General features: G+C 44.4%; 1 protein-coding gene across 1 annotated transcript in view; it reads left to right on the top strand.

Moving 5' to 3' along the window:
• Positions 1-7: 7 nt before the first annotated feature.
• LOC136019149 (zinc finger protein 592-like) overlaps positions 8-20,999 on the top strand; it is a gene marked incomplete at its 5' end in the record, with an annotated part of 36,202 nt that continues 15,210 nt past the window's right edge. The window contains 2 exons of the mRNA XM_065689041.1: positions 8-2,131; positions 18,531-18,709. Coding sequence (XP_065545113.1) covers positions 8-2,131; positions 18,531-18,709 — 2,303 coding nt within the window. The remainder of the gene's footprint in view (positions 2,132-18,530; positions 18,710-20,999) is intronic.

Genomic DNA, 20,999 nt, shown 5'->3' with positions numbered 1-20,999 from the left:
CGATGCTCCTGTTGTGAGTGTGATAGTGAAGAACACGAGTCGCCAGGAGTCCTTTGAAGCAGAAAAAGAGGGGAATCATCTTGGTACTGGTCTGCTACACAATGGGTTTCGTGGGTCTGATCTGCCATCAGAGGCTCACGCTTTAGTCCATAATTATGGCAAGTTTGAGACAACTTTTATTAATGGCGACAGCTCAAGAAGTTACTCTGATAAACTGGAGCAGTCCAAGTCAGAGCCTTTGCCAACATTTAGTCAGTTTAGCCCAATTTCCAGTCCTGAACCAGAGGATGCATTCAAAGAGAACAGCATCGGTGATAAACCCAAACATGCCCAAACCCCGTATTTTCCACCACCTTCAATGTATATACCAACAGGAGCTTCAGTACTAGATCATCTTAGAAAGGTACCAGAGCCTGAATTGAGCATGTTTGATCAATACTGTAAAAAGGAACAAAAGATGGAAATGCACTGCCAGCTGGCAAATAGGCCGGAAATGAGCAGGAGAGAACAAGACAAAGCAGCAGAGAGGTTTTTGGAGTCAAGCAAGGACTTGGTAGATACCAATAGCTTTCTTGGAGAAGGCTTGGTGTTTGGAGACCTCCCTCACAATAATTTAGGAGAAAAGGGGTCTGTGCCCGAGCTGAACATGTCTTCATCGATACCACCTCGCCAGAGGTTAAAGCCAACTCATTCAAAGTTGTCATCCTGCGTGGCAGCGTTAGTAGCTCTTCAGGCCAAAAAGGTTGCATGTATTCCAAAAGGCGAGCAACCAAATATTACCAAGGAACCTGGTCCTTTTAAGGACGGGATGAAGGGAAGTCCAAAAATGCCCAAGTCACCAAAGAGTCCCCGAAGCCCTTTAGAGGTGGTAAGAAAGGCCAGCAAGCAGCCCGAGAGTCCTCAAAGCGTGTGCAGTGACAGCAGTGGGAAAGGCTCTCCTTCCTTGGCAGCTGGCTCTCCGCCAGCTATTCCCAAGGTTAGAATAAAGACTATCAAGACATCTTCTGGTGAAATTAAAAGAACTGTAACTAGAATTTTGCCAGAAAACGATGAGTTGGGCAAATCTTCAGAAGAGTCGCCTGTGGAAACGTCATCTGCTGAAGAGTTTATAAAATCTTTTCCATCCCCTGACACTAGTGTAGTTATGGAAAGCGAGGCCAGCAAGAATTTGGCCAAAAATGGGGCTACTGTGGCTATCCAGCTGTCAAGCATAACAAGTCCTTACGCAGATAGCATGAAAACAGATATTGCTGCAAACAGCACGTGTACTGTGTCTTTATCTCCACTGCCAAACTGCGGCAGTGGTGCCATAAAAGTAGGTGTTAAGAGGCAGCAGCAGGGTATCGTGATGCAACCATCCAGTGTCACCACCTCTAGCCTTCTTCCCAAAGCCGTGCACTTGGCAAATCTCAACTTGGTCCCACATAGTGTTGCTGCTTCTGTTACGGCAAAGTCATCCACACAGAGGCGAAGTCAGCCTCAGGTGACACAGATGTCTGTGCCCCTGGTGCATCAAGTCAAGAAAGCTGCTCCTGTCATCGTGGAAGCTTTTAATAAAGTACTACACAGTGCCAATCCAGTGCCGATCTATACTCCAAACCTTAGTCCTCCACCTGACACCAGTATTAATTTACCTGCCTCTGGGTACTGTTGCCTGGAATGTGGGGACTCATTTGCCTTAGAGAAAAGCCTGACTCAACACTATAGTAGACGAAGTGTTCATATCGAAGTCATGTGCACTCAGTGTTCAACTATGCTACTTTTTTTTAATAAGTGTAGCTTGCTTAAACATGCCAGAGATCATAAGAGCAAAGGATTTATCATGCAGTGTTCTCAGCTGCTAATGAAACCAATTTCCTTAGACCAAATGTTTTCACCTTCTCCTATGAGCTCTTCAGCCTCTCTGGCTCCTCAGACTTTGCACTCGCCCTCTCCTTCACGTAAGCCCAGTGCTGCCTCAGGAGGTGGGGTAGGAATTTCTGCTAACACTCAGCCAGCCTTGCCTCTCTATACGGACCCATTGAGACTAATCCGTCATGGACTTAAGTGTTTAGAGTGTAACAAGCAGGCGCAGGATTATGTTGCTTTAGCAGCTCATTACCAGAGAACCTCAGAAGATAATGAGAGACTGGTAAGTCATCATTTTAATGTTATTACTTAAATCTCTCTGAGTTTAAAGAGATTGTTCTCTGGGGGAAAAATAGGCATCGTAGTGGCTTTGTCTAAAAAAGGGCTTTTGGAAAGGATTTGGGATACACACAAGCCCAGGCATGTGCGCATGAAGAGTGTTCAGTGTTGCTTGCTTGTCCTCTTTTTACCCTTTGCCCGCAAAAAGAGGGTAGTAAGGAGGCAGTGGAGATCCTTGAGCATCGAAGGAAGGTGCTGGAGATCAAAGATCACTTGGATGAGGTGCGCAAGAGTGCTGTAGGGGAGGACCAGCAGAGAGTTACCTGAAACAGGTTTTTGTGCTCCAGGCGTGGCTGGAGGAGTTCTGACACAATTTAATTTTACCTTTTCTAGAACTTGTGCCAGAATCTGTGTAACACTTTGAACAATGGGAGCTGTTTCCCCTGTTAGTGTGGTAAAGTGTGTATTGGGACAGAACTGGCTGAGAGGTAAGAGGTGTGGTGTGTAGGGTAAACGGTTTTGGTTACTTTTGCAACTTTAGGTGAGAGAGGGACGAGTCATGTTTCTAAAGGAGGGCTTATGAGCCTTGTGATGTTTTCCTGCCTTGCTCCAGTGCTGCCTTGCTTGGGTCTCCATCACCTTTGCAGATCTCCCTCATGGGTGCAAATGCAGGGTCTGAATCCTCTTTGAAACTCTTTAGTTTCTACTGATGAAGAGGAGGAGATGCTCTTTGTTCTGTACCAAGACCATACACATTGTTTATGTTTTCTGCTTTGTAAGATGGGTTCAATCCTGTGTAAATGTAAGCCAACCTCAAGTTGACCAGGACGAGGAATCATTTCTCCTTATCTCTTCAGATGAGGTGAAAGCTTTCCATATTGCTGTGGCTGCCAGCACAGCTGGCAGGCTCCCAGTGCAGTCTCCTCCACAAGCTCCACAGAGAAGAACTCTGTGTCAACATGGGACATTTGAGGAGATGACCACCAATCCCTGCCATGACCATTGTAGTACTTGCATACTCCAGGCTTCTCTTTGCTTGTTAAATGGCTTATAGGAGTGTTGAGGTTGCTGTGGTCATGTTGAGATTTTTTTTTGTTGTCTTCCTCTTAAATTCAGTACCATCAAAAAAAAAATAAAAATGGCTGGATGTTTTTTATGTTGTAAAAGATGGTGAGGCCAGAAGGCACCAGCGTGGCTAGAGTTGCACTCCGTGCCCAGGGCAGAGCAGCAAGCGCTGTGCTCTGCCAACACCCAAACTTACTCTTCAACTTTAATGCAGTTTTAGGAAATGTCAGCAGTCTGGAATCTTCACCTTCAGGTGGTAAGATATAATGCTCCAAAGGGAGCTAAAATGTTAATCGGTCACATTAAAAATGTATTTCCTATTTTTGTTGTGGGATTGTCAATTCAAGAGCATTTTAAAGAGAGAAGGAATGTCTGCTAGTAAGTATTTTTGGCTTGTAATCAAATAATTTATTCTGTAACTTAAGAAAAGAGTTTAAGCTTCACTTCAAGTTAGCTCTACTAGATGGGAGATTGGTTTTGTAGTATTTTTCTGCATAGAAGCATTGACAAACTGAGAAAAGAGGCAATGTTAGATGTTGTAAAACCATCTCCTCCTCCCTGTTTGATCTTCCCATGCTCATACTCAGTGGGATGCATGCATTGCTCCGGGAGTCCTTCTCCACTGTGTCTGCTGTCCTCCAGGCTGCCTGGTGGTCTCTATGCTGTTCCCAGAACATCTGTTTCAGCAAAGCTGTTTCATTTCTAATGGAAATACGAGTTTGTACCCATATGCCTGTAATTGCGTGCCTCCAGATTTAGCAGTAGCTAATGGAAGCCATCTCTCTGTCTTCTAGCAGTACCCAGGGTATTTGGTGTCATTGGACTAAGAGGTAAAAGGATGGGTAAAATTCAGTGGTCTGCGGTAGATGGGTGCCATGCTCAGCTTCTCTGAGCAGCTCAAGGAAGAGGGTGTACATTGCCAAGTGTCTTACTTAGGTAGCAGACTGCATAATAAGGCATGAGAAGCCAAAGGTGTTGCAAATCAGGGGTGTTAATGAACTCAGTCTGATATTAGACATGGTTTTAGAAGGAGATAGACATATGGGCTGTTGGAGTATGCATTGCAAGCTCCTGAAACAGGAAAGCATGAACTGGCTGAATCCATTCCAAGTAGATGCTGTGGACAGCCGTAACTCTGCATTAATGAAGCTGATTTCTTGGGTTGCTGTGTTTAATTTGGTCAGAAAAAGGAGGAATATTGGTAGGAGGTGGAGGTTATCAGTGAGTGTTTACAGAACACTTTCTTTTGTGGTGGAAGTGGTTGAAAACTCTGGTTTCCATCTCTAGAGTGGCAGTGAAACTGTTTTTGAGGAAGGCATTACTGTAACGTCTGTATTCAACATAACACATCCTGTGTGCCCCCTGTAGTGGATAAAACCATTATGTCTGCATGGCAGAAGGTCTTGATTTCTATATTGGTACTTCTAGTTAAAAAATAAGGTACAGCAGTGGTTGTTGTGTACCCCGGCGTGATCTGGAGCACACTGCTGTTGCAGGACAATCTGCAATGCTGTTAACAGTTGTGGGCAAGCTCAGATGTGAACTGCATCCCTAGATCTCAGGAGACTATTTAGTATTTATCATGATTTTGCACATTTGAGCAAAAACTAGTGTGTGTTTCTTCCTTCACACCTCATGTTTTTCTCACTGTATTCAAACACCGGTTCAGAAGCAACTATGGGATTTGAGGGAGAGATTGCAGTTATTTCTTAAAGCTAACAAAAAATTGCACTGTAATATTTTGTTGGGTTTTTTTTAATTTAATTTCTTACTTAGTCCCAGAATTTAGACACAAGCACTTTGCCATGCCTTCTTATTGAGAAAGTATGGAGTATCTTGACATTTTCTGTACAAAGTTATGGCTTGATTAATGCCTTTTAAAGAGCTTCAAGAGGTAGCAGGGCAGGTCCCCACTGTATTATGGCCTAAAGCTTATCTGTGACTATTCAGATGCCTGGTACCAGACTATACCAAAAAAGACGAGTCTTGGGAAGGCTAGGTGGATGCGTAAGGGAAGGAGCATCTTTGGCTGAAGATGAGGGGTGAAGTTGATTTATCTGTAGCACCTGGGTTTGTATTAGAAGATGGAGGCCCCTGACCTGTGGAAAATAAACTAGGTGGATTTTTGATTGATGTTCTTAGAAGCTTTTCTGTTAAAGGACCCCAAATCTGGATTATTAACCATGACAGGCGTATCTAACGTGACCGTAACTTGAGAAACTGAGCAGACTTTGAAGTGATCAGTTATAGTGCTTTTAGCTCAAAAACCTTTTAAGATGTGATATGAATGGGTATGTCAACTTGTTAAGAAGGAAGGATTGATCCAGTGGGTTTGATGAAGAAAAGAAATAGCAGGAAAAAGACTTATTTTTCAGTATGGTGTCTTCAGTTATCCAGAAGCTGGAGGACGAGCAAGCTGCAGTCAGAGACAGCAGTGATTGGACTGGAGAGGGGGAGCAGCCTAAGCTGGCTCTGCTCCATGCGAAGACTTATCCTGTGTTGATACTTAAGGCTTCTCACTTCAGCTGGCATTTCTTACCATGACTCTATGAATTACTTTGACATCTTTACACTTCCATGTAGCTATTTTAAAGGTGATTGTTGGGTTTTCTGTCTGTTCCAGTTGATGGCTTGGGAAATACTTGGTATTACATTTTTGAAGGGCCTTGGGTAAAGCCCATATTAATAGGATAGATAAGGGGTAAATGACTTTTCCAGGTGTGTGCAAAATGAGAATGATGTGGCTGAGTCACAGTTATTTTGAAGGAAAGCAAAGATATGTATGTGGTTTGGGCAGCAGGGAAAGGAGGAGATTTGGAACAAGTGAATAGGAAGAGAGGGGGATGATGCTGTGGTTAAGAAGGTGGAGTGGCAAGACGTTCAGCAAAATGATTGAGAACTTGGCCTTAATACTGTATTTTAGACTTGTGGTGGCTACATGATAGAAGTTGTTCAAAGTATGGCAGGGGAATCCTACCTGGCTAATTATTATATCGAATATGTGTAAGATTAAGGCAGGTCTTCTCAGCTGAATACCATAGTGGGATCTCTGTGGCTTGCAGTGAGGATACAGACTTTGAGAACTGTGAGTTAATCCACTTCAGAAATAACAGAGAACAGTATTTAGTGGATTTATGTTTTGAGTGGATCGTCTCAAGGGCTCATAGTTACTTTGCCTTTTTTTTGAGACCGGTGAGGCCAATTTTGCATCTTTTTGCAAGCTTGTGAATCAAGTTGCTCGATGGGTTTACTGTTTTTTAATCATAGAACAGCAAGAAGAAAGCAGTATGTGAATTCAAGTATCTGGTAGGTTGGATTTTGTTCAAACTAGAAGCTGTGCTTTATGCAGACATTATGCTTTTCCAGATGTTCAAAAGGTGGTAGCAGATGTTTGGTGTAATTTCAGGTCTGTTTGGTCTGACTATGGCAGTATTACATTCTAGAGCAAGATTTATTTTTTTTTTTTTTGCGGAGGGGAAAGCATTATTAAATAGGTGTAGTTAATGCCAAATCAATCTGATACACATATTCTAATTTATTTTTGGAGTAGAGAAGTGAGTAGATACTAATCTCCTTGATGTTCAGTGAGCTAGTTGTTAAAAGAGTGCCATATGGGGAACAGCCATACTGAAGAAGTTGAATCATGAGGAGTCAGGAGGTGGCTGATCTCTTTTCCCAAGGGATGAGTGATAAGACCAGAGGAAACAGCCTCAAGCTGCATCAGGGGAGGTTTAGATGGAGCTGAGGAACAATTCCTGCCCCAGAGGGTGCTCAGGCATTGGAACAGGCTGCCCAGGGCAGGGCTGCAGGCACCGTCCCTGCAAGTGTTCACACACCGTGGAGACGAGGCCTCAGTGCCATGGGGCAGTGGTGGCCTGGCAGTGCTGGGGAATGGTTGAACTTGATGATCCTACAGGTCTTTTCCAACCTGGTTGTTTCTATGATTCTATGAGGGTTTGGAGCAGAATTGGGTAAAAGGGAGGTAACTGGGGATGGGTTGCTTGTGAGACCTCTCAAGTGATGCTTACAGGATACCTCTGCAGTGAATGTTTGTGTTAAGGACCTTGGAGCATGCACATGTAGATAAAATTTGCTCAACCAACAGAGTAAGAAATCATGGAAAATCGGGAATATTTTACAGGTGGACCTAGGTGATCCTGGTAACCAGGTAGGAATTGGGATAAAGGAACTGAAAAGCAGGGTGTTTTTGTTTGGTCTGAAATAACTCTGACCTGGATGATACTGATGCAGGGGATTTATGTCAACCTGCAGTACTAGTCCAGGCTGCATTAATACTCCCTGTCGCCGCTAGAAATAACCTAGCTGGAGGAAAGTGTATTGTTTTGTTGGTTAGGGATAACCTGGAAGAATGACCAGAGAGCTGGAAACAGGATTTCTGGAGAGGAAATTAAAAAAACCTTTGAGTTTAGGTTGGCAAAGGCCTGGTAAGTTAGGGTGAGTTTCCTTCAGTACTGAAGTGGACACAGTCTTAGGGTAAGGGTTGTGACACTTTTCCTCAACCAGAAACTGTATCTGTAAGTAAGAGCTTCCTGTACTTGCAGGGATCTCCCTGGGTAGTTCCTTAGCATCCAGCAGGCTTTTGTAGCTTTCTCAGGGCTGGACTCAAATTACAGGAGATGAACAAAACCCCTGTAGCTCCTGGTGCCTTCATCTTAGATGTGGTTTTCCTGATGGGGTGAGAGTGGATACAGAGGACACTGTATCTAGTATGATGTTTATATAAAGAGCTTTTTTAAACTTGGGGGCAAGAATGATATAAGAACAGACTGAAATAGATTTACACCGAAAATCAGAGGATGGTCGACAGTCATCAGAAGAGTGAATTCTGGATGAGGTTTGCAGCAGAAGTAACTAACAAAAGCCACAAACTGGTTTTGAGACAGAGCTTGTTTGGTTTTTTGGCAAGGACAGACCAGTGCACAATAACGTACAAGAATTCAAAGTACTTCCTGACCCTCTTGGGCATAATTGTCCATCTACTGGTAACCAGAGATGTTTCATACGTTTTTGTGTGTCTTTTTTGACTTGACCACCCAAAATCCACCAAAGTAGATAGGAACTTGAATAAAGTACAAAACACAAACCTCTGAAGGACCTCTGAATTTTCTTGCATTTTTGTGCTTTTGTTCTCCCTGCTCCCCTTTCTTCTTCTGTCACCCTTTATTTGTCCAATAAGAACAATTCAATGAGTCGTGACATATTCTGTTTATGTACCACCTACACTGGAGTTATTTAAAAGCAATTTTATTGCTGCCTTTTGTTTATATTCTTCCTTCTCCCTCTTAAATCAATGTTTTATAATTTATTGGCTAAAATTTGCCAGAAGCTAGTAGGACCACATGCTGCGCTGGTAATTTCCCAGCAGCAAAGTAGAAGGAGAAAGACAGCAGCCATACCCTTCCCCACCTGTAACTCTCCCCTCCCCATGTTCGTGTTTTAATTTAGAAAACTAGAGAATTGAAAATCAACCAAAGTTCCTTTGGCCCCAGCAAGCACTGCTTTCTCCCTCTCCCAAAGCAAGGGTGGTCAATGCAGTTTTTGGGTACAAGCGAGGACAGATTTTGTTTTATATGGGAATTTTCCCTCTGGATTTTGCAGAAGGAAAGGGATGGAGGGTGTTGTGATGAAAGCATGTTGAGGGAATGGAGCTCCAGGGAGGGATCGCTGGGAGCACAGACAGAGATGAGTGGCAGGATAGGAGCCAGAGCTTGCACTGAGGCCATAATAGAGCATTGGGATGAGGTGGAGGAGTGGACAGGGAGGAAGAAAACTTGTGTGCGGCTCTATGGTCTACTTAAATCAGTGTGTGATCACTTCCACACAAGGTGACAGTCCTACCCTGTTCTTCCCTGCCCAGGCTTGCTGGCCTGGCCCTGGTGGTCGTACAGCCTTTGGAGGAGTAAGACCAGCTTGGGGGAAGAAAATGGGCATGGGTGCAAACTGGGATCCAAGGCATAGCCAAGAGCAAGGAGGAGAGGAGAACTGGAGACAAAACCAGAGTCTGTCTCAGGTAGGATGGAAGCTGATGTTGGAAGCTGGTTGTCTTCTGGCACTGAGACAAAAGCTCCTGCTCCCTTGTTCTTTTTCCATGTGGGCATCAATGATGCTGCCAAGAGCAACCTAGAGAATATCAAAGCTGATCACAGAGCTCTGGGAGAAATGGGCAGGGGATGAGAGCCCAGGTGCAGGTCTGCTCAATGTTGTGGGAGAGGGAAAAGGGTGCAAAGAGGAGATGGTCCGCTGAAGTCTCTAATGCTGATGCACACAGCATGGGGAATAAACATGAGGAACTGGAGAACTGTGTGCAATTGCAGGGTTTTGATGTTGGCAGCACAGACGTGGTGGGACAGCTTAGATGACTGAAGTGTTGTGATGGAGGCACCCAGGCTCTTCAGGATACAGGCCAGGAAGACGGGGAGGGGGAGTTGTCCTTTATGTGAGGCAGCATCTGGAGTATGTGGAGCTCTTGCTTGGGAATGGGTGAGGTTGGGATTAGAGCATACCAGTATGGGTGACATTGTAGTGGCTCTCTGCTATAGATATATGCATATATATATATATATGTCACCTGACCAGGTGAAAAAGTGGACAGCTGGAAGCAGTCTCACATTCACAGACCCTGGTCCTAATGGGGATCTTCAGCCACCCTGATATGTGCTAGTGGGACAGCCCAGCAGGGCGTAAACAGTTTGGGAGGTTCCTGGACAGCATCGATAACAAATTCCTGAGCCATGTGATAGTGAAGCCAAGGAGGAGAGATTCTTTGCTGGACCTCCTGCTCAGCAGCGAGAAGGACCTACTGGGGACGTGAAGGTCAAAACCAGCCTTGGCTGCAGTGACCATGAGATGGTGGAGTTCAGGGTCCTGAGGACAAAAATCAAGGTCACAGGAGTGGACTACAGATGATCAGACTTTGCCCTCTTTAGGCATCTGCTTGAAACAGTCTGATGTGATAAGGTCCTGGAGGGAAGAGAAGTTCAGGAAAGGAGGTTGATATTAAAGGGCCACCTCCTTCAGGCTCTAGAGCAATCCATCCCAGCAAACAGCAAGTCATGCAAAAATGTCATGATGCCTGCTTGGATGAACAAGGAGCTTTTGGCAAAACAAGCCCAGCCTGACCCCAAGCAGTGATTGGCATCTTGCAGCCAACTTCCCCCCAGTTTCTATACTGGGCATGATGTTCCATGGCATGGAATATGCCTTTGGCTAGTTAGGGTCAGGTGTCCTGTCTCTGCTTCCTCACAGCTTCTTGTGCCCCTCCTCACTGGCAGAGCATGGGACACTGAAAGGTCCTTGACTCGGGTAAGCACTGCTCAGCAACAGCTAAACCATCACTGTGTTACCAGCATTGTTCTCAAACTGAAGCCAAACCACAGCACAGCAACAGCTACTGGGAAGAGAATTAACTCTATCCCAGCCCAAAGCAGGGCTCCATACAAGAGGCAGAGCAGTTCACTGTTGGGTGTGGTGGGTCAATGTTGGTTGGGTGCATGCCAGGCACCCGCCAGCTGCTCAGTCACCCCCTTCTCAGTAGGCCCAGGGGAGAAAATGAGACCAAAGCCTTGTAGATTGAGTAAAGGACAGGGGGATCGCTTACCAACCACCATCACAGTCACAACAGGCTCGTGTTGGGAAATGAATTCATTGCCAATGAACTGTAGCAGGGTAGGATAGTGAGAAATAGAAAGCAAGCTATAAACACCTTCCCCACCGGTGAGAAGTGAAGAAAGAGTCAGGAGTGAAGCTGAGCCCCCTTCTTGCTGGGGCACTGCATCCCCTGAGTGATGCAGGAAAATGGGGGTTGTGGTCAGTTTATAACGTTTTATCTCTGCTGCTCCATCCTCCTCACATTCGTCCCCTGTTCTAGCACGGAGTCCCTCATACAGGGACACTCCTTCACAGACTTCTCCAGTGTGTGTGCTTCACACAGGCTGCAGTTCATCATGAACTGCTCTGGTGTGTGTCCCTCCCATGGGGTGCATCCTTCAGGAGCAGGCTGCTCCAGCCTGGGTCCTTCTCATGGGGTGCGTCCTTCAGGAACAGGCTGCTCCGGTGTGCATCCATCCCATGGGGTGCATCCTTCAGGAGCAGGCTGCTCCAGCGTGGGTCCTTCCCATGAGGTCACAAGTCCTGGCAGCAAACCTACTCCAGTGTGGGCTCCTCTCTCCATGTGGCCTCAAGTTCTGCCAAGACAAGAGCCTGCTCCAGTGCAGGCTTCCCATGGGGTCACAGCCTCCTTCAGGGCACTTCCACTGTGGTCCTTCATGGGTTACAGGGGGACAGCCTGCATCACCATGGTATTCATGATGCTCTGCAGGAGAATCTCTCATCTAGTGCCTGGAGGACTTCCTTCTTCACCCACCATGGTGTCTGCTGGCTGCTGGGCTGTCTCACATCTTCTCATTCATCTCTCCCAGGAGTTGCACAGCATTTTTTACCCTTTCTTAAATATGTTACCACAGAGGCACTGCCCTCATCGGTGATGGGCCCAGCTTTGGCCAGTGACAGGTCCTTCTTGGAGCTGGCACTGTCCAACATGGGGCAGCTTCTAGCGTCTTCTCACTATGGACTGAGAAAATTCTGAATTAAGCTTATTTGATGTGAAATTGCCTAAGATCTGTGATGCTGGTGTTTTTTTTCCATTGCCGTTCTACTTTGTTTCCTAAAACTGTCAAGTTTCTAAGTCTACACTGACACTTTAACCAGGGATTTTTTTACATACACAAAAACATATTTTGTGTTTACTGAACAGCCTTATTTTCCAGCAAATAAGGTTTTAATTGAATGCCTTATTTTATTGAGGCTTAAGCACCCTGGTGTGTGGGATGATTTAAATGTGTGTGTGTAGGAGTTGGTCTTGGTGAAGGTCTGAGGAGGACACAAGGTTTGGGAGTGTGTTGGGCAGTGAGTGAGGTGCAGAAATACAAATAAGGGTGAACAAGGTGGACAAGAGGAGATGGGATGCACTGATGGGGCAGAGAATGAACAGATGAAAGAGGGAATAAGCTGGAGGTAGCAAAAGAGAGGATGGATGGGAGAAGTTCTGGATTGAAGATTGTCTTGTGGTCATGTCCTTCAGACTGAAGGCCAAGCAGACTCCCTCAGTGGCATTGGCTCCACAGGCTGACATCAATCTTAAAATAGGCAACTATAACCAAGGAAATAAACTATCTTTGCTGTGCTTGGGTATGACAGCATAAGAGTGTATAGGAGTTAAGGACTGGACTTGACATGTATTCTGTCACTGAAACTTGAAAGCACTGATTTTAGCTTGTCAGTTGGGTTCTGGATTTTTCTTCCTCAAATTAAGAATATCGAGTTTCTGTTGCAGGTTTTTTTCATCTGTAAATTCAGCATGCTAATGCAGTGATGCCTGTTCATTTTAAGAGAGCCTGGGCAGGGGTATGGTTTGGTTATTACAATGACAGCAAGAGAAATTCTCTGCTCACCACTTCTCAAATTGTTAAAATTTTATGTAGCAGCATTGTAACCTGGATGATTGAACTAAACCAAGTCAAAAACAATCTTCCAAGCATCTGGATCTTGGCTGTAGCATGGCCCAGCAACAGTCATACTGGTGGAAGGTAGTGAAGGAGAGCAGAGTTGTAGAGGTGAAGGTGTTGAGACCAGCTGTGCTGCCAGAGCCAGAACATCACGCCGCTGCATGCTGGAGATTCTGGAGCATCTACAGTGAAGGATGCAGGTTCCTGGCATTTATCCCAGTGAGGCAGCAGGTGAAGGCTAATATGAAGTTAAAGGTTAACTTTAAATAGTATTTCACTGCAGTTTTTTTAACAGCAGCAGCAGCATCCTGCTAATCTCCAACTGCCTGCAACCCCTTGGTTGCAGAAGTATCAGCTGCTCCTGCAGCTCTGCCTACAGTAGAAAAATCAAAGCTCACAAAAGGCTGGATTTGGGAAGAACTGGGGGTGTGGGGCAGTGCTAGCAGGGGATTTTTGGTTTGAATATGTAAAGGGCAAGAGTTCTTTAAAACATTTACATTCCAAAAGTATAATTTCTGTTCCCCTCTGACTGTTTCACTTTGAGTCCTTAGCATTTTTTTCCCCTTCAAATTCAGAGATGGTTAGGCTTATGAATCTTTCTTGTCTTTCATAGCCTTGATCCCATGCCTTAGGGTTGGTGCAGCCCTGTGTTTTCAGCTGAAGCTGCACTGCATGATGATCAGATCAAGGAGGATCTTTGTAGTCTGGAATAATCTCTTTAATAGGCATGAAATTTGGCATCATTTGACTCTGTAACAGCAAAAGCACTCTAAACCCAAAGTAAAGTTTCAGTGCTTGTGCTGAAGCCATTCCCTTTCCTCTTGTGCACTGCATGCAAGTTTCATGCTCTGAGTTAATTTTTCAGTGGTGTGTTGATAGGCATCATGCTCTTGCTGCTCACAGGCTTTATCTGAGTGAGAAAAGTGGCCTCAGGAATTCTGTGGTGATCCCTGCATGTGAGAAGATGGGAGTTGCTCTGTCTCTCTGATCTGGTGGCAGTTAAAAGAAAACATTCTCATGAATGGATCAAATTTGATGCCAAGTTGTGTGGTCAGTCCTGTCAATGAAACAGAAAGGTTAGTGGTGCCACCTCTACACAACCACTTTGCAGAGCAAAACTGTGTTAACTATAAATTTCTTGATTTACAAACACGTCTGTGGCCACAGGGTTGGGTTTAACAGATGAACCTTTTTGGAGCCGTGGGTTTTTTCAGCCTTCATTCTACTTCAGTGAGTATTTTAATTTTTTCCCCCTTCTGAAGAAGCTTGCAAGTAAAAATGGGAATAAAATCAAGTATTCTGCCTCAGCTGAACATCTGAGCATTTCTCTGTGTGTGGATGTGTCTTCTGGAAGAAAAGCCCAAATGAGATGTGGCAGGCAAACCGGAATTAAAGAAAACTTATAATAAATAACTCTTGATTAAAGTGTAGATTATGGGAGTATATGAAAAACACAGACATTACACAACTCAAAATCATATCCTGGTAACATGCTTTAGAAATAACTGGCTAATGGATGTCTCAAATTGCTGCCAGACTTCTTTGAGAAGTCATGGAAAACTAGGAGAGAGATAAAAATGTGACATCTGGAACCCAGTTACAATTTCTCATAAAAAGCAGAAGAATTGCAAAAGAAAAAGCTGCTCCAGCTCCAAGATGAAGCCTTCAGTGGTGAAGCTCACAGGCAGCTGCACTTTTGCCCTGACAAACGCAGCAGCTCCTGGCATGGAGTGGATGACTGGACCCCCCTGTCATACCCTGGGCAGGATTTCTGGCCTCACATCTTCTGCAGGTGTTAAGAAAATTATAAGCGTGAGCATAAAAATGCTGGTAATAATTTTTAATCTCTACTGTACCTTCTTCAGCTCTTCTGTCTTCCTTGGTTGATTCAATAAAAAAATCCAACCTGCCATTTCTTTACCCGGTCACTCAGCCCTCTATGGTCTTTTTGCAGTTCTTTGTGGTCAGCCCTTATCTGTAATCTCCTGAGTTACTGGGTTATGATCATCAATCTTTGCCATTTCACTTCTCATTTCCCTTTCCCAGATATTTTGAGACTATTTCAAAGAGCCCAAATTCCAGGAGAACTTCCTGGGGACCCTCCTTCATCAAAAGACTGTTGGTTTATTCCTTTCTTTTTGCCACTTATTTATTTAAGCACAAACCTTCCTCATACTGTGGGAGCTTAGTTTCCTTAAAATCCTTTCGTGAAGGGTGTTGCAAAATGATTTTGAAATCCAGGTAGCCTGTCTCACCTGCAGGTCAGATTTTCCTTACCCATGTGGTTGTTGACTCCTCTGGAGAACTTGGATAGGTTTGCGAAGCAGGAGGAGAGAATCTTGCATTGACTTTTCCAAAGTACAGAAGTAGTGCTTGTTAAAGATGACAGTTTCCTTATTCTTACTAATGTGTCCTGTGACTCATCGCTCTTCATTTTGTCTGTTTACTCCCCAGCTTCTTGACTCTTCCACAGGATGATCTGAACTCAGAGGCTTGGGCTAGTTTTAGTTCCCCCTGCAGAGCGTGGGGTCAGTGTGGGAATCCTTCCAGCTTCTTCCCCAGCATCTGCACACGCAAGAAATTCAGTTTTTTATCCTGGCTGAGTTTTGCTTTTTATTCCCATGTCATGTGTATGCACTCTCTGGCAGGCTTCCTACTCTAGTAAGCCTGAAGAAGATAACCACTAGTTTTGAAGCCTCTTGCTAGCTGTCCTCCAAACTTTTCTGCCATACATGGGCATGGGTTTGGTACCTAACAAGCCTTTCATGTAATGCGGGAGGAGTAGTGAGGTCCCTTTTGCTGGACCTGACCAGCAAAAGGCAGCTGAAGCTGCCTCCTTTGCTTCTGCACTTGCTGTGCAGGTGGCTGATGGCACGGACCTGGCCATGCTGTGCCCCATGGGCCGTGTATTCCTGCATCCTCCATTGTGTCTTCATTTGTTTGTTGTTGTAAATGCCATTTGGAAGTAAATTCTAGTGGGTCTTTTCCACATCAGCCCTGGCTGCTGTGTTTAATCGTCCTGGGTCTACTGAGTGGTGCTGCTGAAATGCTGTGTTTCTAAGCATAGGCACCAAACACAACTAAATGATCAGCTTTGTGCCCCATCAGCAGAGCTGGCATATTAAACCTTTAATTAAAAGTAGTTTATAGAAGAATATTGCCCATGACAGAGTGGTATTTGGAGACTACTGCCCGCTTGTACCTTGGTTTGTGGCAGGGTCAGCTGGTGTCTTAAGTCATCCCTTCACTTCGGTTGGGTGGGCGCAAAGTAACAGTAGGAGCACAAGCGCAGTGCAAAGGGTATAGGATTCATCTTTTCCACCCCAGCAGCCCATAAGCTAAAAGGACCAAACACCGTGAGATGATTTTGTTTCCCTGACTGAAGCTTGCTTTATGCTGACTCACACATGGCATTAGTTACTCTTCAGATGTAACGGTCTCACAGGGACACCTCAGAAAATGGGGGAATTTGTCACCATGTCAGGACCACCAGGTCTGCTGCATCCAAACACATATCACAGAGTAGTGCTGAAGCTCAGGTCTGTGAGCTTGCTGCTGCTGTGCACATCCCCAGGCAGCAGTGCCCAGGCCTGCAGCCCATTAAATATGGGGTGATTTTGGCATATTTCAGATCCAGCACAAGCACGCACGACAGTGAAAATTCAGGTCTTTACTGTGCCTTGCTTGCCAGGGTGCCTCTGGGACCACGCTGGGGAGGAAGAGATGAGCCCCAGACTGTCTCTTTGCAGACTTAAAACTAAGTTGGTTTTGACAAGGCAGGATCTGGAGAGGAAATGTATCTCACTAAGCTACAAGGGCAAAGGTGCTTTCAACTTGTGCTTGTGCTGAGTCTGCCTTGAATGCTAGGCAAGATCAAAGCAAGAGGAGTGCTGTTTTGATATGGCCAAGAAGTTAAATTTCCCATTGCAAATCAAAACTTGATTAGAAAAAGCAATGCCATAAACCACAATAAAACTGCCCTGGATATAGTTTTCTTCTTGTAGCTCTTACTTGGCGATTTGAGAGAGCTCTGGAAAATTTAAGGTCCCATTCAGCAACTCTGAACTCCTGGGGGCTTTTCTATTTCCCATGTTCCCATTTCTGCTTATATTTCACAGCTCAGACCATGGCTCAGTAGTACTGGTTTTCTCTGCTGAAATTAAGGGGCTTCTCCAAGCATTTGGGGAAGGGCTGAAATACTCTTTAGTTTGTTTGAATTGCACTTGGGTGCAGGCATGGGTGTCCTACAGTGTGGTTTCTTCTACGCATTTCTCTCTTTTCTTGGGGGAAATGTTTTCTTTAAACTTCAGTTGCATCATGTCTCAGATCACGTGTCTGAGGGAGCCTGTTTCTTTAAGCCCTCCCCTCCCTCCCTCATGAACCTTTTTCAAGTTTGTCATAGTTTTTATTAGAAACGATGCTTTCTGTTACCTGCAGTATTTTTGACAGTTCACTGGTGGATGTTGTATAGCGGAGCACCACAGAGATGCTGCATAGAACAGCAATGATACAGAAAATGGAGTTAGCTGTTAGTCTTTTTTATTTGTCAGATTTAGGTGCTTCTATCCCAGCTTTCTGAGCTCTGGTTGCCAGCAGTGAAGCCTGCAGGGCTTGGTTTGGTCCAGCTGCGTAGGCACATGCTACATTAAAAGTTTTGCTTGACCATGTAGGCATACCCTCTGGTACAACTTGTCACCATATCTGAGCTAATGAGCCCTGTAACCTTCTTTAACGATAGCGGAAGAAATAATGTAGTTAAATTACCTGATGCAATAATCCATAATTACCTGCTTGCTGTAGTTCATTCTTAAGCAGGAGTTAGGAGCAGAGGAATTGTGTGGGTTTTAATGACAGAATGGAGTTTGAGCTCCTAGAAGGCTCAAGGCTAGAGGTCTGGTGTCTGTTCCAGCTTTACTCCTGCTCCAGCTTTACTCCTGCTTAGGCATCAAGTAATATCTCTCACCCTAGAGAGGGTAAGTAGCTGCTCCTGGGCTTTGAATGAACACAGAGGAGTTGAGGCACCTGTGAAAGGGAGCAGAGGTTTGACAGCTGTTGAAACTGGAGTGATATGTCCACATAAAACACTTTACACGTCAAGTAAATGATGCTTCTTCTGCAAAGTGGTATTGATAGTAAGTGTGGCTCTTGGAAGGGTAGGGAAGAAGGTGGATTTCATAAGAAGTGCAGAAATAGGGAGACAAAGAGTCCTTGCATCATTTCTAGTTGTCATGTTTCTATAAAGATGTCATAGCACACGTAGTTTGTGGTCTTCGAAAGTTCAGATTTCAGTGGTCCAGAGAAATCTTTCAAGAGACACAAGTGTGGTTTTGGTGGTGAAGGCTGCTGCGTGTTAGGGCTGCACTGTGTTCAGCAGTGAGGATTTGGAGATGGGGTATAATGGAGTTTTCATGCTATTTTGGCGTGACCTTGGTGCAGGGTGGGGACTTGTTGAGAAATGTGCTTTCCTTCTCAAATGCCTTAATGCAGAAATGAAAGCAGTGACCAAGCAGAATATCAGCAAAGCTAAGGGTGAAAGATTTTGTTTTCCTTTTTTTAAGAGAAAAAAAGGAAATAAGACACAGAGAACATGTCTTAAGAATGGATACTGCCATGGGGAATGGCTAAAGTGGAAGTTGTTAGGGTTGTTGTGGAAAAAGGCGCTGAGGAGGCTAGCCAAAGAGCTTCGTAGAGTTTATGTTTCTACTAGACAAATGTGCTGGAGCTTCCTCTAAACCTGAAAGTTTTCTAGGGTGACTTGGGGGGACAAAGAAACAAATAGAGGATGACTAACTAATGTAACCTTCCTCTCATCAGACGTGTCAAGTGTGCCAGATGATGCTGCCCAACCAGTGCAGTTACTGCGCCCACCAGAGGATCCATGCTCACAAGTCTCCGTACTGCTGCCCAGAGTGCGGCGCCGTCTGCCGCTCCGCCTACTTCCAGACTCATGTCAAGGAGAACTGCCTGCATTACTCCCGCAAAGTGGGATTCAGGTTTGTGCAGGTCCAGAGGGTCTGTGCTGAGATGACAAGAGGGAATGAGAAACTGGGATTTAGATCTTTGGAAATGTGTTTTCCTTGCAACAGAAACAAAAGAGGATGTAGCCAGGAGCTGGTGTGGTTTGCTGCATGATAAAACATATTTAAAAATGGGGAATTACTAAAATGATTTAAGAGAGGTTTCTGAGAGCAGAAATTATTTGGAAGCAGCTTTAAGCTGGAAGAACCTTGTGTTGAATTGAAGTTGCAGACAGGCGTCTCAGGATTGATATTTCCAGCAAAAAGATTGCAGATCTTAATCCTCTAAGTGTCTTTAAGGTTTGAACTTATATTTATGTAAGTTATAACGGTCTGAGGGATGTGTGCCTGCACGAGAAGAGGATAGATTATTTTCTTTCATGTGTCTACAGCTCTCCAAACACTTCTCATGAACTGAGACAAATGGAGGAAGGCTCCCAAGGCTCTGGATGTGGTTGTGTGTATGTGCCTGCATGTGTTGTCTCTTCTCCAACCAAATTGATTGCTTTAATAAAAGACATTTTAATAAAAGACTTTTCCCTACAAGCCTTTCCTCCTTGGCGTGTTTAGATCACCTCAACTGCAGCACAGCTCTTAAGACAGAGATGATTTACTTGGGAGATGAGACTAGTGACCTTTTAAGTTCTGTTTTTTCCCTTATTGCCATTGATTACTTCAAGATTTAAAATGAATAGGGCAATTTTTGCTCATGGAGCTGTTCTTTTGAGATGGCTGCAAATTCAGGAAGCCTGTGTGGTTTGTTCTGAAATCACACTTAAGTTTTTCAAGGGCTTTTTCTTTCAACTGTGAAGACAAGAAACACATAACAAACTGATTCTGAATTTAATTATATACAGAGAAGGTTTTCTTATGTGGGATCTGATTGAAGGGGGCACAGCCCACAACAAAGGATTGATTCCATAGCAAATTAAATGGCTGTGATACTTGAGCTTTTTGAAAATGGGTTAATCTGAGAGAGGGAGGAAAGCTGAAAAATAATATTTTCCCTGAAATCGAAAATTGGAATGGAGATGTCAAAAAATTAACCATGGATTTGGTGCAGTTCTTTGGGCTCCACTGGCACCTGAGAATCCCAAATGCAGGCACAACTTCAGCATGCTGAGCTGCTTGTGCAGCATCCCCATCCCTGTTGATGCCTCGATCAGTAATGTGTCACAGAGTTACGTTGGCCCGAGCTGCACTATATAGGAAACTCAGTCTTTTAGTAGTGATCCAGTGCAAGTTGTTTTGCCTCTATCTCTAAGTGATGGGCTTGCAGTGTAGAGCAGAGCTTGATCCTGACTCTTATGTGTATGACCTGGCATTTTTTATAAACATTATTCATTCCAGATGTATTACAGTAATATCTTTATGATGCTGTCAGCAGCGAGAGCTTCTACAGATGTCATTAGCAAATGTCTTCTTTCTATGTCAAGGACATTAAAGAAGATTTAAACCAAGACAGAGCTCAAGAATGATGCTTGCAGGGTTTTTAGCTTTACCCAGCTTCTCTAGAAGCTAAATTTCTTTAACTTCTCTAGTTTGCATCTGCTCAAGCTCATCCGTGAAAACTGGGTTTACCAGACAGGTAAACTGGCTGTGCCATCCTTGTTATCCTGCCTGTCTCTGCTGTTTTGGAAAAGAAAGAAATAAACTCTAGTTGCAGAACCGTATGTTGATAGTCCTTGGCATCTGCCCTGTGGTCGTGTAGCGACTTCGTTTCTTTCACTTTTGTTATGTGAAGAGCTGAAAAGCTGAGAGGTTCTTTTAAATCCTTCCCAGGATCAGCTCTATTTTGCTGCTTCTCACTATATCCTTGTTTTTATTGATTTTCTGATGCATAAGTTTGGGGTTTGTTGTTGGGTTTTGGGGTTTTTTTGTATTCAGTCCTTATTTTGTCTCCTTTTCTCCTAATACCCCAATGCGTTCAGTGAAGTTTGGAGTAAGACTGTTTTATTTGGGTTTTAATCACGGCAAGTGATTGCATTGAAAATGAGAAAGGCCTTCTGCAGTTAAAAATTAAAATCACCAAGTCTGTCCTAAATGCGTCTTCCACTTGGCTCCAAGTGTCACCTCTGCACCTTTTCCAAGCACCTTTTGGCTGTCTCCACTGATCTAGGGCTCATTTTCCTGCTTGGTGGCATCTGGAGAGTTGAGAGGCTGGAAGGTGACAGCACAGGAAATGTTCAGAGGGTTAAGACATCTTGCAGCTTTATCTTCTCTTGCAGGCTGCTTTCCAAGACTTCTACACCACCCCTCCTTGCCC

This window comes from Lathamus discolor, chromosome 8 (assembly GCF_037157495.1).
Source record: "Lathamus discolor isolate bLatDis1 chromosome 8, bLatDis1.hap1, whole genome shotgun sequence".
NCBI lineage: Eukaryota > Metazoa > Chordata > Aves > Psittaciformes > Psittacidae > Lathamus > Lathamus discolor.
This window is presented reverse-complemented; position numbering and strand designations above follow the sequence as displayed.